The sequence below is a fragment of the Pseudorca crassidens genome, chromosome 8 (assembly GCF_039906515.1).
Source record: "Pseudorca crassidens isolate mPseCra1 chromosome 8, mPseCra1.hap1, whole genome shotgun sequence".
NCBI lineage: Eukaryota > Metazoa > Chordata > Mammalia > Artiodactyla > Delphinidae > Pseudorca > Pseudorca crassidens.
Window position 1 is genome coordinate 61,364,781 of NC_090303.1, and position 17,820 is coordinate 61,382,600.

The 17,820-nt window shown below is 35.7% G+C and overlaps 1 protein-coding gene across 2 annotated transcripts in view; it reads left to right on the forward strand.

Moving 5' to 3' along the window:
* The window catches only part of ZNRF2 (zinc and ring finger 2), a 102,935-nt gene that overhangs the window by 71,847 nt on the left and 13,268 nt on the right, over positions 1-17,820 (forward strand). The window contains exons 3-4 of one of the 2 annotated variants that reach the window (XR_010945566.1): positions 8,511-8,587; positions 14,907-15,012. Coding sequence is in view for 1 of the 2 variants with exons in the window: in XM_067746626.1 (XP_067602727.1) it covers positions 14,907-15,012 (106 nt within the window). In the remaining variant the exon portion in view is untranslated. The remainder of the gene's footprint in view (positions 1-8,510; positions 8,588-14,906; positions 15,013-17,820) is intronic. The other variant, XM_067746626.1, reaches the window with a different exon arrangement.

Sequence of the window (17,820 nt, forward strand, 5' to 3'; positions counted from 1 at the left end):
AGGAACCCTGAGCTTAGGGAAGTAAGCAGGTCCACCCTTGCGCTGGAGGGGACACTGAATCTTTCAAGGCTGTTTGCTCTACAAAGATCCTTGAAAAGATAGTCCAAGACTTGAACAGGAGAGACCCATGGAGAATTGTTACCCCAACAGTTTCTTTTTATTTGTACTTGCCTATCTTTGCTTATTCCTTTTTTTCTTTAATTAATTTAAATTTTATTTTTGAATAGGTAATACGTTTGCCAAAGCAGAGAGGTACAAAGGATGTACCGTGAAGTCTTCCCCTCACCTCAGTCCCTCAGTCAACCCTTTCCAGAGGTGGCCAGTACTATCAATTTCTTGTGATCCTTCCAGAGATATTAAATGCATATGCAAACAAATATATACATATGTTCTGTTCCCACACACTCTTTACACCATGAAATCATGCTGTAAACATTCTGAACCTTGAGATTTTTTTATATATCCTGGAAATTATTCCAAATGATCTTCATCGTTCTCTTTACTATTATTACCTTATATATATGTATATATTTTTAAAATTATTTATCTTTTTAATTTTTGGCTGCGTTGAGCCTTCGTTGCTACGCGTGGGCTTTCTCTAGTTGCGGCAAGCAGGGACTACTCTTCGTTGCGGTGCGTGTGCTTCTCATTGAGGTGGCTTCTCTTGTTGTGGAGCATGGGCTCTAGGTGCGTGGGCTCAGTAATTGTGGCACACAGGCTCAGGAGTTGTGGCGCATGGGCTTAGTTGCTTTGTAGCATATGGGATCTTACTGGACCAGGGATTGAACCCGTGTCCCCTGCATTGGCAGGCAGATTCTTAACCACTGCGCCACCAGGGATGTTCAGTTACCTTATATTTTATAGGTGGATGAACCACAGTTAATTAACCAGTCTCTTGTGGATGGGTATTTAAGTTGTTCCTGGTATTTTGTATGTGTATGGTATGTCTATGGGATGTAGTCCTTGAAATCTTGCTTGGTCAGGGATGTATGTACATTTGTATTCCTGGTAATACTTCTAGTATTTTATTTTAATGCTGGAGTGTATTTGCTAATATACAGGATATTTGCAAAAATTGTTACTTTTTAAAAATTTATTCAGATATTCTGTATTTTGGGGGAATACCTTCTTTGACTCAAAAGTTGTTGAGTGTTTTTAAATTCCTAGATGTTAGGGGCTGAGGGGCTTTTTCCCTCTGGTTTTGCGATTTTCTAGTTTTACTATATTGTGATCAGTGGATGTTATCTATACTGTTTTCTATATTTTAGTTTATTAAGATTTTCTTTGTGTAGTTTAATATGTGGTCATTTTGGGCAAGTGTTCCATGTTTGTGTTCAATTTAAAAGGTCTTTTATATCCATCTTTTTTCTTACTTTATTTGTCATGGACTGAGGTAAATTAAAGTCTTCTGTTGCTAATTTTTCTATTTTTATCTGTATTGCCTATACTTTTTTGCTTTATGAATGCTGATGCTATGAATGAATATGTTATTCCTAACTATTATAACTTAGGTGCCGTTGCACCTTTTAGTACTATAAACGGTCCTTTGTCTTCTTTAATGCCATCTCATTATATTCAGCCTTGTCTAATGTTAAGATTGTAATTCTTTATTTCTTTTAGTTTGTATTTGCCTGATAAATGTTTTCTCTTCATTTCAACTTTCATCTTTTTGTTTCAGATATGCTTTTTGTATACAATGCAGGGTTAATTTCATTTAGGATCCAATCTGATCTTTCCTTTTTATTGTGTTGGTTTAGTCCATTTACATTTATTAATATGGCTAGTTTTAATTCTGTCGTTATGTATTGATACTTTCTGTTTTTATGGCTTTTTAAAAACGTTTCACCAAGTGGCCAGTTTTTCTGTTCCATATGCCTCCTCTTTTACTTAGGAAGAACTATTGTTGTTTATTTAGAGATTATTTTCATAAATATAACTATATAGTATCCTTAAGTTTATATTTTTAGACACTATTAATTTCTTTCTATGAACAGGGATGAAATTGAATATATTTCCTCTTTCTGCCTTTCGTACCGCTCTGTCCCAATTTTAGTTATTACATTATCTTAATCTTTACTCTTATGCTATTAAATATATTTATAGTTCTCTTATTTGCCTTGTCAACTTCAAATGATACTTTTTTACACCCAATTATTGTAGATAATAATGAACTTTTAATTTTTTAGGTATATGTTATATATTATCTAATCATAATTCCCACATTTGTTTTAATCTTACAGTTAAGTAGATTCAGTTCTCACTGCAAATCTTTTTGCTTTAGCTATTCCAGGCATCTCTTGGTTAGCTGAGGTTTATCCTCATATAAATCCTTTGAGAAGGGCTCATGGGAAACAGTTCACTAGACTGTTTGCATGTTTAATATTGGTTGTCTGTGTTTTTTGTTTTTGAATAACAGTTTGGGTGTGAAATCTTTGGGTTGCGCTGCCTTTACTTGAGGATATTATAAGCTTTCTTCCAGTCTTACAGTGTAAAATGCTTCTCTGGAGATATCTGAGACCAGCCTGATTTCACCTCCTTTTAGAATTGACAGTCTTTTTGCCAAGGTGCCCAAAGAACTCTATTTTTTTTTTGACCAATATCTACTAGCATATATTTTAAATAGTGTTGATTTTTCATAAGTTTCTTCTAGGATTCAATTCAATTCTAGGATTTAAGTATATAGATCTAGATCTATTTTTGTTTCTGTGATGTAATTTTATTTTTTACAATACTGTAGGTATGTAATAGGATCTCCTTTTCTTGTCTTCCTTAGGTAACATTTTTTTCTGTAATTATTAAAGCTTTTTTCATTTCCAGTTTACTATTCTCAGTTTTGACCCCTTGTGTTCCTAACTGTGATATCAGGTATGTCTATTCTTTCTTGTTCTCCTTCTAGTTTCACCTTCATTTTGTAATAGGCTTTTTTCCCTCTTCTTTTTCATCTTCATTCCTGAGCTCTTATATCTTGGCATGTGTTCTAGGACAGTTGCTTCTCTATGTTTCCCTGTTTTGTTTATTTTTTCTTTTTAATTCATAGTAAATAAGTTGATTTGTTGAGGCTAGATAGTAGTTATATGATGTCCTGTTATACTGTTCAACACACATACATTTACATTATAGCTGGTAAATTTAGTGTTGTTCTTTCCCTTATTTGGTATTTATTGTCTATTTTACTTTGTTCTTCCCAGCCTTCTCTGGATTGATCAAGTTACTTTCCCTTTCCTCCAGATTAGTTCGGAACTTTTACTATACATCTTTCATTCCTTTGTTGGTTACCTTGCTTTAATATATATTTTTAAACATATACTTCTGTTTTATTCTATCAAAATTAGGAGTTTTCTTTGTGCTCATCCCCCTAATATATTATTCTTGCTCACTTTCCTGTCCCCTACTACCCTCCCCCTCTATCTCCAAGTCCTGGATATTATGAAATAATTTAGACTTTACATCCTAATTACATATTAAGTTTTGCACTGGCAGGATGTTCCTTTTGTTTCAAAAATCCTTAGTTATATTACAGTTTCAGTCACAGTATTATCTATTTAGATTTAAATTTCACTTAAACATATTTCATTGCTCACTGCTGTTTTCTGTACTCTTTAATTTTCACTTTCTGTATATTGAGGGTTTTGTTCTTAATTTTCTTTTTTGTTAAAAGCATTTTCAGGAATAATTTCCTTAGAAAGCCTTTCATGGATGGTATACTTAATGAGCTGTTGGATTCCCAAGTGTTTCTTGTTCACCTTCATATATGATTACTATCTTTTGCTGAATATAGGATATTTTTATTTCTTTTTTTTTTTCCCTTTAAGTCTGTAAAATTTTGTACTGTCTTACTCCCAGTATTACAGATGTGAAGTCTTGCTGGGTCTCATTGTTTTTTCATCTTAACTTACCTGTTCTTTCCATTTGGAAGCTTACAGGTTAATTTTTTTTGAAGGTTGGAAATTCTCTTTTTTTCCCAGGATGCATCTATTTAAGTGTTTTTTCACTCTACTCCCATCTTTATTAATCCTGCTTGAGACTTTATAAACGTTTTCAGTCTAGCAACCCAAATGTTTAGTCAGCTCAGGGATTATTTTCTTCTAGTATTTCTTTGATTATTATTTCTTTCTCTGTTCCTTTTCTCTTCCTGTGATTCCTATAATTTCAACATTAGAGCTCCTTGATGTATCCTCTGTCTTATGTTTTTGTTAATTTTTTTATTTTTTAGTTACATGATATTTATTCTAGATTACTAACTTAGTTTTCTGCATTGGCCTTCTTTTTTCCCTTCTGAAATATTAAAAAAATAATGGGTTTTGGTTCTAGGAATTTCTACTTGTAAAGTCATCATCCCTTTCCTCCTTCCCTTTCTTCCATTCATTCATTTGTTCTGATATTATAGTAGGTGTCTATTTCAGTTTATCAGCTTGCTTCACCTTCATTCACATCGTTGTGTATACGTAGTGTATGACCTTTCTCTGTTCCATAATGTTAGCACACATGTAGATCATACTATTATTTCTTTCTCAAATAGAAGTGGATAGAATGTAGGATATTCTTCTCTTGTGAGCCTTGTGGTCATTAGCTTGGCACACACTAGCCCTTTTTGTTTAAAAGTGTGAGGAAAGAAGTTTCCCTGTTCTTGGGTGCAAAGAGAGTTCTGTCCTCAGGCCAACTCAGTAGCTTCTTTCTTTCAGTAGTGCTTTCACTGTCAGAGCACCCTTCTTCCCTTGTTCCAGTGGGATTCACTCAGGTACTGAAGTTGCCTGGGCAACTGAAGGATTGGTAAACTTTGAGCAGAAAGAAATAAACCTGTTTCAAAATCAGTGTGTTTCCCCTCTTCTTAAAACAATTTTTTTATAAACCCATTTTACACTTGCTGTCTCTTGATTTTTCATGAGATTTCATTATCTGAAGTTTCAGATGAATCTAGATTTAGATTCTCCAGGATCCAGCAATTAGTTACAGTTATTTTAGTAGTTTAGTCACAGTATTTAGTCATTTAGTAGCAGGGTGAAGAGGGATCAAGAAAGAACTCTGAGTTGTTCATGTTACATGACTGTTGTCAGAGCTACTGGTTCTCACCTTCCTGCTTTTTCCTTCAGGTACATTTGAGTTTCACACTTTGCTTTATTATCTTAGGAGTGGACATTTAAAATCTCTCTCCTTTGCACACATAGTGCTTTTAATTCTTTACCCATACATGCTAATCAACCTGTAATTATTTATTGGCAAACTCCACATATATTCAGTGCTTTCTGGTTGATTGGCTGATGTGAACCACTGGATAAAGAAGAAGTCAGTACACTTAAAAAAAAAATAGGAAAAAAAATAGGTCTGAGCTCAGCTGAGTCACCAGACTGCAAGTGAAGTGCCCAAGTCACTGAAACGCCAACCCTCTGGCTTTGGGGCCTTTTCTCTGCCATTGGTTCATTTGTTGCTTGGTGCTTTCTTTAGTCTTTGGAGATCTTTTGCTTCATTAGCTATTCAAAAAATATTTATCAAGCAGTTACTGTGTACAAAACACTATGCTACGTGCTGGAGTAAGCAGAACCTACAAGGTTCTCTGCCCTCATGGAATTTACTGCTTCTTGAATACAGGGGTTGCAAAGTATTGGCTACATTAGGCTCACAGACTTTTTTTTGTTTGCTTACACAGTATCAAAAATGTTTTTGAGTCAGTATTTTGAAAATGAAGAAATTTCATCTAAAAACCTAAATTTGCAGCTGCTTTAAATATACCTAGCCACACTGGCTCTTTATTCCCACATGGCATTCTATAGTAGCAACTGCCCCTTTAGATAGGACTGTGGGCACCAGTTTGTCACAATTACCTGTTAACCCCTAAAACTAAGGCCAAATTCAGTTGGCATTTATTGTCACAACTGTGCTGTTCTTTTTTCTTATGAAGTAGGTTAAAAGATGAGCTACTTTTTGAACGTTTTCTGGCTTATCCCCCTTTAGGCATTTTGAGTTTTGACCCTGTACTTTTATCTACCAGTCAGCCTGCTAATTACCGTGTAGCCTCGGGGAAGCAGCAGGGAAACACCATCACACTTTAGCCTCAGTAGGTATACATACACATAGTAATACGCCTTCTCAGATTCATTCTAACAGAATGATAGAATCGTAGTTCATAAATCTGATAATAGTTCTGACATAATATGTTTTGTTGTATGCTATAATACAATACCATTGTAATGACATTTTTCAGTTTCAATATGATAGTAGAATTTTTTTGTTTGTTTGTTTTTTTGTTTTTTGGGGTTTTTTTGCGGTATGCGGGCCTCTCACTGTTGTGGCCTCTCCCGTTGCGGAGCACAGGCTCCGGACACGCAGGCTCAGCGGCCATGGCTCACAGGCCCAGCCGCTCCATGGCATGTGGGATCTTCCCGGACCGGGGCACGAACCCGTGTCCCCTGCATTGGCAGGCGGACTCTCAACCACTGCGCCACCAGGGAAGCCCATGATAGTAGAATTTTGTTTAATTTAGCTAACATTTAGAGCCTTAAGCATTTTTACATTCATTCTTTTATTTTTAATCATCAATATGAAAGACTGTGAGTTGCAGGTACTATGACTTGCAATTTATTTGAAGAAAATGAGACTCAGAATTTTGTGCATTGTCCAAAGTTCAGGCCTATTCTTTTCTGTAAGACTGCATTCCATTTGCGTTATATCATTAGATCTTTATAACACTTCTAAGAGACAAGTCTAGCAGGTTTCATCATTTCTTTAGATTGGAGAAAACAAACTCAGAGGAAGTGTCCTTTCTTGCCAGTAATCACATAGCTAGTATTCAGAACATACCTGCTCCTTGCCAGGTACAGTGGTAGGTATTTAACAGATATTATTTAATTCTTACCACTGCCCTATGAAGTAGGTATTATTACCCCATTATATTCCTAAACCCGTTGCAGAGTTGGAATTTGAACCTAGAACTGTCTATAAATAACACTTTTTTAAAATTTGCTACATTATATTACCCAGATTGTTTGACTCTTTTGTTATTGCCATTAAAGCCTACATTATAATTTAATACATTAATCTAATTCTAAAAGTATACAATCATAAATTAAGTTTGAAAATCAGCTTTTTTGGTTTTTTTAGGACTGATGTTTTTCTCTCTGCATTGATTCAAAACAAAAATGGACCTGAAACTTTTAGTTCAAAGTATATTTTATTCTATTTTTGTATATATTCAGGAGTTTCTTTTCTTTTCTATATGTGGGTGTTTTGGGGTATTTTTTTGTTTGGTTTTTGGGTCTTTTTATTAATTTTTTAATGTGGACAATTCATTTAGGTAAACACTTATTCAGGGTTTAGCAAATCAGCGATTTGTTACAGGGAGGGAGTAAAGGAAAGTCATCTTAATTTGGTATGAAGATTTGGGAGTAAGTTGGTAATTTAAAAATTTCTTAGATGACTTGTATAACTTCTTGCAGCTTATTAGGTACCTTTTTTTAAAATTAATTAATTTTTGGCTGCATTGGGTCTTCGTTGCTGTGCGCGGGCTTCTCATTGCAGTGGCTTCCCTTGCGGAGCACGGCTCTAAGCGTGCAGGCTTCAGTAGTTGTGGCGCGTGGGCTCAGTAGTGTAGCTCGCCAGCTCTAGAACGCAGGCTCAGTAGTTGTGACGCACGGGCTTAGTTGCTCCGTGACATGTGGGATCTTCCTGGACCAGGGATCGAACCATGTTCCCTGTATTGGCAGGCGGATTCTTAACCACTGCACCACCAGGGAAGTCCCAGTATCTGGTTTTATAAAATACTTAATCCTGAGCTATTTTTTTAGGCAAGTTAGAAACAAAAAGGTCCAAGAAAGCTAAATCTATAAGTTTTTAGTTAGTGTTGTTTTTGTATATTTCACCTTTTGGAGTATGTACTTTGGGTTCCATTTTATTTTACTTATATTTTCTTGGAGAAGGTGCCAAATGTCAATTTCCAAAATATTCCCAAGAGTACACATCTTTCCTTAAAAGTCATCAGAAGAGTCACAGCTTCTGTCTCCTCTTGAAGAATAGTCTTAATTTTAAAGTAAATTTCTAACAGTGCAAATGAAAAGTGGCTATGTGTTTAGCCAATTCTCAATTATATTTAACCTAAAGAAAGCATTGATGCAGTAAATGTCAGTAGCATCTAGGCAGAGGAAGCCCGCAATTTCTCATCGAACCAGAATAAGAAGTTTCCAAACAGGGTGAAATTTGACCCTGACCATGAACTTTGAGTTTTAGACAGTTTAGTAAAGGTTATCCCCATGTTTTTATTGATATATTAATCTTACAGTGAAAATGACTGTTTCCCTTTGTTAAATATCATTTCTAACTCCCCTTAATGATACTTGAGTACAGTAACATCTCACGGATCTATAATCTAGAATATTAATGTTAACTTCTCTTAAGTCCATTAGATATAACTCTATATCTGAAAGTATTTATTAATAAACCTTGTGAGCTGCAATTTTTCATTCTTTGAGTAATTGCTTCTTACTAATGTTGTGAATTTTTTTAATTCTTGACTTTTCTAGGGATTATTTCACATTTCAGCTGCTTTTGTTTTCTACTGCTATCATTGAGGGTTCAAGAACAAAAAATAAGTCTTCAGGTAAAAATGCCTGATCCATAATAGTGCTTGGCATTGTATTTTGCTGAAAAGATCATACACCTTTGGATGCTTGATCTGAAAATAAGGTTGTGATGATTATGAAATTTTCGCATGGAGTTTTGTTGGCTGCCTCTAACAAATTTGGTCTTGTTGTTTTTCTCCCCTACCACCCCAAAGGATTTTGGCTGTCTGCTTTTTTTCATGTTGTCTTGATGTGCAATAACTATATGGATATGTGCTTGTACTTGCTAAATATTTTAATTTTGCATATTTGGCTGCTTGAATTTTAAGTAATTTCTTTGGGTGATGCAAATTAAGAGCTTGAGGCTATAAGTAAAATAACAGTTTACAGAAGTTTTTAGTTTATAAATGTGTGTTCCTTATCTACTGTATTGAAATATATAGATTTCACATTTTGCAAAAATTAAATTTACAATTCGGTTTCTCAGTTGCACACATTTCAAGTGCTATTTTCAGGCCGTATGTGGCTAGTAGCTACTGTTTTGGACAACACAGTTAAAAGATTATTTCTGTCATCATAGAAAGTTCTATTGGACAGGGCTGTTTTCCTGTTCCATAGAAGGAAGTAAGCGGTAAAGTGTGAGCTCATTTCTGATACCAGTTTTTATAGCAGTTTAATAACTCCAGAAGATAAAGCATATGACCAGTCTTAAGCATACTTCCTCTAAATAGGTAGCTATCCTCACCTTTAATATTTCAAACCTAACGTTGCCTAAAACAGTTTGCTTCTGTATTTATACTCTTAAAGTGAAATTGTTTTGTAGCAAAATTCATGAAGTTGTAGAAAGGCCAAAGACTTACCCTAAATTTGAATCCTGACCCTAGAACTTACTAGTTTAGTAACTTCTGGTAAGTTACGTAATTCATTTGAGCCTCAGTTTCTTTATTTGTAAAATGGAGGTAACCTTAGTTACCTCATAGGATTGATAAAAGACTTAAGTACGTCTAAAAGCATGTAACAAAGTGGACATTTATAGTACTTTTAAATATAGAGTGAAGCCAAAACGTTTAAAAGTTAATTAGGCAGTATCGTTTGTATGGAGTTGTTACCAGTCTGGCAATTATAATAGGTCTCTAGAAATGGCTGGGTCAAGAGTATCCTATAGAAGTTTCTGTTGGCCATGGAATTATTTATGACATTTTATAAAATTGCAACAACTAGAATAACCAGAATGGGGAGAAGAGGAAAGAGAAAAATGACCAACTTTGTTTTTCAAGAAGTCCATAAAGGTTTTTCTGATAATGATAAAAACTGATATTTTGTATAGTGTTTTTATAACATGAATTTTTACACAAGAGTCTTTAAAATTTCATCTCTATAACATTTTGAATACCTTTATTAGTGCTAGTATTAAAGAAGAGTAAAAGGAAACTCAAGGGTGACCAACATTTTGGATGTTATGTACCAAACTAATATCGTTTGCAGCTTTAAATCTTACGCTCTTTCTACTTCAGCACGCTCTTTCCTTGATAGCAGTTGTTTTCTGAAGCAGGGGTATATTTCAGAATCTCTAGGGATGGGGCCCAGGTATATGTTTTTTTGTTTTGTTTCTCTGTTGAGCAGAATACATACCCAAGTGATTCTGGTGCCTACTTCTTGATAAAATCATTGTTCTATTCTAGGTTTAATTCTTCTTTTCCTGTATCGGTACCTCTAAATCAATGCATAGACCATGTGAATAAATCAAAGAATTAGACTGATAAGGAATACACTGATTCCAGCTGTTAGGTGGGACATCAACAACACTTTTGAAAAAGCAACACAAGTTTAGTTTCCTGTTCACAGTCTTGAGTATCTGTCCACTAATCAGTGCTTGTGGAGAGCGGGAATTCCATACTAGCCAACCATGGTAGTTAAATCTATTTGTGTTCCCTTCTCTGCTTTTCTCATATTAATTTTGGCTAGTTAGTAGTCTACCCTTAAGGTATTCTAGTCCTAAAACATTGACTCCTTATCGCCTGAGATGGTTTCTTCATGAATGTTTTCAATTGATTAGCTAAAGACTTTTAATAACCTTTTCCCAGCTGTCTTAAAGATGCTTCAGTGTCCTGGATTTAGTGGTATTTCTAGGCCCTATTTAACTCTGTATGTATCTCATTACTAAGCTGAAAATTTCCCTTTGAAAGAAAGTACAGTGTCACAATGGGGTAGGAGAGGGGCATACTCTGGAAAACCTCCAGTCAAAAGTTAATCACGTTTCATAGTAACTTTTCAAAAATAAAAACTACCTTCAAACATACAAAGACAGATTCTATTGGAAATAAGACTTTCAAATTTGAAAATTAAGCATTTGCTACTTGGGGCAGTAACTGTTGAGAACGAACTGTCTTTTAACTCAGAGTTGCTTATCAAAATGCAGTTGAGGGCTTCCCTGGTGGCGCAGTGGTTGAGAGTCTGCCTGCCGATGCAGGGGACACGGGTTCGTGCCCCGGTTCGGGAGGATCCCACATGCCGCGGAGCGGCTGGGCCCATGAGCCACGGCCGCTGAGCCTGCGCGTCCGGAGCCTGTGCTCCACAACGGGAGAGGCCACAACAGTGAGAGGCCCGCGTACCGTAAAAAAAAAAAAAAAAAAAATGCAGTTGAGCAGTGACTATAATATGTTAATGTTAACTTTTAATTTTCTGAGCAGAGATGATTTCATTAGAAACTGTTTACATTGGATATTGGGCTGCACTGAAATTAATGTGTTTGGAATGTTCTTATATATGTATATGTATATATATACACACACACATATATATATATGTGTGTGTATATATATATATATCTTAACATAGAAAATACAGTTCTGCATATTTTTTATTACTTGGGCTTTAGGACCTTCTGATTAAAATGACTGACATTAATATGTCATTCTAGATTTTTTTTAATTAGTACCTGCAAAGCATATCATTATATTCTTCTTATTTTTATTTTTTTGCCATATGCGGGCCTCTCACTGTTGTGGCCTCTCCCGTTGCGGAGCACAGGCTCCGGATGTGCAGGCTCAGCGGCCATGGCTCATGGGCCCAGCCTCTCCGCGGCATGTGGGATCTTCCCGGACTGAGGCACGAACCCGCGTCCCCTGCATCGGCAGGCAGACTCTCAACCACTGCGCCACCAGGGAAGCCCTATATTCTGCTAATTATATGCATATGGATTTGCACATATGCAGATTTATGCACATGAATTTGCATATATGCAGATTGGATTTGTCTTTGTTGTACTGTAAATAAATTTTCTTGTAAACAGAATAACCAAGGCCTTTTAAGATATTAAAATTTTCCCAACTCAAAAGATTTTTAAAACCTATTGTGATAAAGAAATGAGAGTTGGTAGTTATAGGTCAACATAAAAGCAGTGTAAGACACTTACATTTCTGTGAACAATGAATTCAGAAGCTTTTACTTCGTGGATTTCTACCTGTTTTTATTTTGTGTTGAGAATCTGTTACATAGATTTATATGGCAAAAATGTGGCAATACTTTTTATTTTTTAAAAGCTGGTCTATCTAATTTATGTTAATAGAGATTTTTTGGTTCCTTTATACTTAAATCTAGATGCATTGTTACTATATTCCAAAAGGTAGAAAATTTGATACCCTAGTCCATCAATTCTAAGACACACCTTATAAATTTTAACAGCTCTGAAAAATGAGACATGTCTTAAAATTGATTTGTGTCATAGTTTAACGGAAGCATTTTTTTCTTGGTGAAATATAAAACTCATGGTGCATCTTATAATTATTGATGTCTTAGGCTTGATAAAAAGTGATGGTTAATTTTTTGAAGTTAGTTGTGCGACTTAGATTTATGTTATGATGTGGTATATCTTTGTGGTGAAAAAAATCTAAGCGGTGAGAACATACCACAAAGAATTCCATATTATTTGGAATTATACCTGTACTATGATCTTTTAGTGTTTCCTTCGTATCTTTTCCTCTTTTTTTCATTGCTATCATCCTAATGTTAAATAATAAAACTAAAAAATTTGGTAACAAGTTTGATGTCCTTTATTCAAGGGAAAAACAGTCCATAGATTGGGGGACTACAGTGCCTAATAAGCACCTCCCCAGGGGATTTTGGACAAGAGTGAGTTTTATGGGGCCTTAGAAGAGGCACTGTGAAAACAAGACATGATTGGCTAGGAGGCTGGGGGTTTCCTTATAAGGCTAGCAGGTTCTATTTTCTAGGGCAAAGTAGGCTAGCTAAAGCTGAGTTGGAGGATTGTGATTGGTGTTGGGTTTCCTTGAGAGTGAGGTATTTTCTGTAGTTTAGGCTGACTTAGGTATAGGTTTGGGATGTGGTCAGAGCCACTGAGATGACTTCCATTTTGTGGGTTCCAATATACCAATTAACTTTAACACTAGTTAGGTGCTTTACATTAAACTGGTTCCGTATCTGTGGAAACCTATCCAGAACAATAAGAGGAAAATGGAGATCAAGAGGAGGAGGAAAGACTTGGGGTTGCAGGTGGGGTCGGGGTTGTGGTTGGGACGTCCAGGGTCAAGAAAAGAAAAATGGGGAGAGGACTCTTGAGGGGAGTGTTAATAGGCATCATTTTCTATTTACCCAGTTCCACTTGCCCAAAAATCTTCTTCTGGTTAAGTCTTTGATGTGATATTTTAGCTTGTGAGCTACCCAATAGTTAGCTAAATTACTTCAACCATATTCCCTAGATTCTGAAAGCATAAGCCTTCTTGCTAAGGCCTTTCCTTTTTCTGTGGAAGTTGCCCTCTTACCCCCTCTAGCCTTATGGGTAAATCATCTGCTGCTACCTTACTTTCTGTAGACCAAATAGAGTCTGTATTTCATCTTAATGTGCTATCTCAAAATGAATAACTAAAGGGGGAACTACTTATAGAATGGATTTTTCTAGAAGGAACTGTTACAGTTATGTGCACAATTAAATTTGTTGGTGTTTATAAGAGGTATGGGACTAGCAGATAAGTACTTAATTTTAGGAAACTTTCCTACCTTGCTCTGTGTTTAAGCACTTAGGTAGAGATTAATGCAGCCTTTCTCCTTTAGCTTGTTTGGTTTTATTTCCAAAACCAGTAATTTATCTATTTGTGATATAAATTTATACTGCATGTTCCTGCTTTTGCTTTTTGTTCTCCAAACTTACTAAGAATGTGTACTCTTCAACAGTTTTAATGGCATGTTTTAGTTATTCCTCATTTAAAAAGAGTTACAGGGCTTCCCTGGTGGCGCAGTGGTTGGGGGTCTGCCTGCCGATGCAGGGAAAGCGGTTTCGTGCCCTGGTCCGGGAGGATCCCGCATGCCGTGGAGCGGCTGGGCCCGTGGGCCGTGGCTGCTGGGCCTGCGCGTCTGGAGCCTGCGCTCCGCGGCAGGGGGGGCCACAGCAGTGAGAGGCCCGCGTACAGAAAAAGAAAAAAAAAAAGTCACAAAGTATGTCCGGCTAATATACTCTATTTTAGGCAAGATCCTTGTAAAATTAAAATTTAACGTTAATAAAATGTAATTTAAATTAAAATTTCAGTATAAAACATAAATTGAGAGAACCTTTTTTTTTTCTTTCCCCCGAAAGGAATTTTTGCTTTATAAAGGGTTTCACCATAGGAATATTTTAAACAAAGTGATTAAAATACCCTGCAAGTTAGTGTAATTGCTGCCTGGAGTAGACTTGGCATTGTCATGGGAAAGGATTAAGACCTAAATATAGTACAGTTATTAAAATTGGGAAATTTAATGTTAAAAAGAAAAAAAAAGGATTAATGTTGAGCCTAATGCCTGAAATCCTCAAGTTTCCAAAAATCCCTTTCAGAATCTACACAAAAGCTTTGATTTACCTTTGTATTTTCTTGAATTAAGCAGATTGTTTTAAAGTCCTGTGTTAAAGATGATTTCTTTAACTTATGCAATTTTGTTATTTTAGAATTTTTAAAATTACAATAGTATTTTCATGTCTTTTCTGCCATGTTATACTCTATACACTTTTTTGAACTAGCTTGGGCACCAGATTAATATTGATTAGTAGCATAAGGACAATAAATTCCAAATTCCAAATAACTGACTTACTGATAAAGTTTTATAGCAAAGTTATTTGCAAGTTGGAGGATTCCATACTGTTCTTAATTACTAACTGCAGTGCCTCAATGAAATCTAAATGGAAATGAGAGACACTGTCCATAAGTAAAGGTAAACATTATTCACTGATTTGTGAATAGCATTTCAAATATAGGTGCTGAGTTTTATGTATTTCTGACAAAACATGCCAGTCAGCACTCTTCATAAGTTAGCATTCACATAATTCTTTCAGTTTTATTGTCCTAAACTCATTTTCTTTTTTCTCAGAGGATGTGCTGAGTAAAGATGCTGGGGAATGTGCAATATGCCTTGAAGAATTGCAGCAGGGAGATACTATAGCACGACTGCCTTGTCTATGCATATATCATAAAGGGTAAGTTTATTTTTATGTTAACCAAATTGATATTAGACTAAAAGACCTTTCTCAGGTTTCACACTTTTGTAGTTAGGGCTGAAAAGATTTCTTCTTCATTGAAACTCCCTTTCCCCATTTCTTAAAAAACAATAGCCTTACTGTTGGTGGGAATGTAAATTGATACAGCCACTATGGAGAACAGTATGGAGGTTCCTTAAAAAACTAAAAATAGAACTACCATACGACCCAGCAAACCCACTACTGGGCATATACCCTGAGAAAACCATAATTCAATAAGAGTCATGTACCACAATGTTCATTGCAGCACTATTTACACTACCAGGACGTGGAAGCAACCTAAGTGTCCATTGACAGATGAATGGATAAGGAAGATGTGGCACATATATACAATGGAATATTACCCAGCCATAAAAAGAAACGAAATTGAGTTATTTGTAGTGAGGTGGATGGACCTAGAGACTGTCATACAGAATGAAGTAAGTCAGAAAGCGAAAAACAAATACCGTATGCTAACACAAATATGTGGAATCTAAAATAATTTAAAAAAAGGTTGTGAAGAACCTAGGGGAAGGACAGGAATAAAGACGCAGGTGTAGAGAATGGACTTGAGGACACAGGGAGGGGGAAGGGTAAGCTGGGACGAAGTGAGAGGGTGGCATGGACATATATACACTACCAAATGTAAACTAGATAGCTAGTGGGAAGCAGCCGCATAGCACAGGGAGATCAGCTTGGTGCTTTGTGTCCACCTAGAGGGGCGGGATAGGGAGAGTGGGAGGGAGACACGAGGGAGGAGATATGGGGAGATATATATATATATATATATACACACACACACACATATATGTATGGCTGGTTCACTTTGTCATACAGCAGAAGCTGACACACCATTGTGAATCAATTATACTCCAATAAAGATGTTAAAAAAAAATGGCCTTTTTCCTGCGAGTACTAAAACTTAAGCCCATATCTGTTTGCATCCCAAAGGCTACCATTTGTTAAGCATTTACTGTGATCAAGGTGTTGTCCATAGCTTCTTGAATAGGTTATCGTATATAAGCCTTGTAACAATCTCATTGTACAGCTGAGGAAATAAGCTGGGAGACCATAGGCAATCTCTCCAAGGTCGCATAGCTGGTAATAAATGGAAGAACTGAGATTCTAGCCATGTCTGTTTGACTCCAGAGCCCATCTGGTTTCTCATAAAGTGTTCTTGGTTTCAGGAAAAATTTGATTTAAGACGATTTAAGGTAACCTACAAAAAGAATAGAAAACTATAACTTTAAAAGCAATAAAAGAAATAATGTGGAATTTTATTTAAAAGCAGGGCATGGGGGTTGGGGAAAACATAGAGAAAATAGTAAATAGTACCAAAACAAAGAGGCAAAAATAAATCCAGTATCAGTAATTATAATAAATCCAAATAGATCAAAGTAACCAGTTGAAAACAAATCAAAAGATTGGGATATGCTGTTGATGAGCAACACACTTAAACGTAAGGGATATAGAAAAATATGGATGTAAAGGGATAGTAAACTATATCCAGGAAAATATTAACTAAAGTAAAACTGACAAAGCTAAATTAATATTGGACAAAATTAACTTTACTGCAGAAAATATTATTAATATTTTATGATAAAAGTATATAAAATTCAATTCTTTGTGTACCAAAGAACACAGTCTCAAAATATTCGTAGGACTGTCAGAAAAAATTGACAAATCCATCATGATAATGGGAAATTTCAACACACTTCTCACTGAGTCAAGCAGACATACACAAAATTAGTTAAGACCTAGAAAAATTGAGCAATACAGTTAACAGATTTGATCTAATGGATATGTATGTGTATGTCTGCACCCGGCAATTAGTACATTTTCTTTTCAAGTATGTATGAAGTATTGTAGAAATTGATCATGTACTAGACCATAAGACAAGTCTTAACAAACCACAAAACGATGGTACCATACAGAAAGCTGTTCTCTGAGCTCAGTTTGATGTCAGTGACAAAAGATAAATATTCTGGGATCAAAGAAGAAGTCATAAGGGAACTTAGAAAATACTCTGAACTGAATAATAGTGAAAACCAAGGCTTGTGTTAAAAGAAAGACTGAAAGGGACTCCCCTGGTGGTACAGTGGTTAAGAATCCTCCTGCCAATGCAGGGGACATGGGTTTGATCCCTGGTCCGGGAGGGGCTCACATGCCACGGAGCAGCTAAAGCCCATGCGCCACAACTACTGAGCCTACGCACCTAGAGCCCATGCTCCGCAACAAGAGAAGCCACCACAGTAAGCCCACGCACTGCAACGAACAGTAGCCCACGCTTGCTGCAACTGGAGAAAGCCCGTGCGCAGCAACAAAGACCCTTTGCAGCCAAAAATAAATTAATTAATTAATTTAAAATATTTTTAAGAAGACTGAAAATCAATAATCAAAGTTCTTACTGAAATTAGAAAATTGGTAACAGAATAAACACAAAGCAAACAAAGATCAGAGAAGAAAGATTGAATGAAAAAATTACACACTAGAGTGGAGACTGACAAAGTCAAAAGTTGTTTCTTTGAAAAGAATAATAAAATAGATTAGCCTCTGGCAAGATTGTCTCTAGAAGGAAAAAATAAACAGTATAGGAATGAAAAGGAACACATAACTCTAGATATGGCAGAAATTAAAAACGATTGGAAAATTCTGTGAAAAATTTTATACTTTTCAAGTAAAAAATTTAAACAAAACAGGCAGTTTCCTTAAAAATATAATATTGTCCAAAATGACACAAAAATAGGAAACCTGAATAGACTAATAACT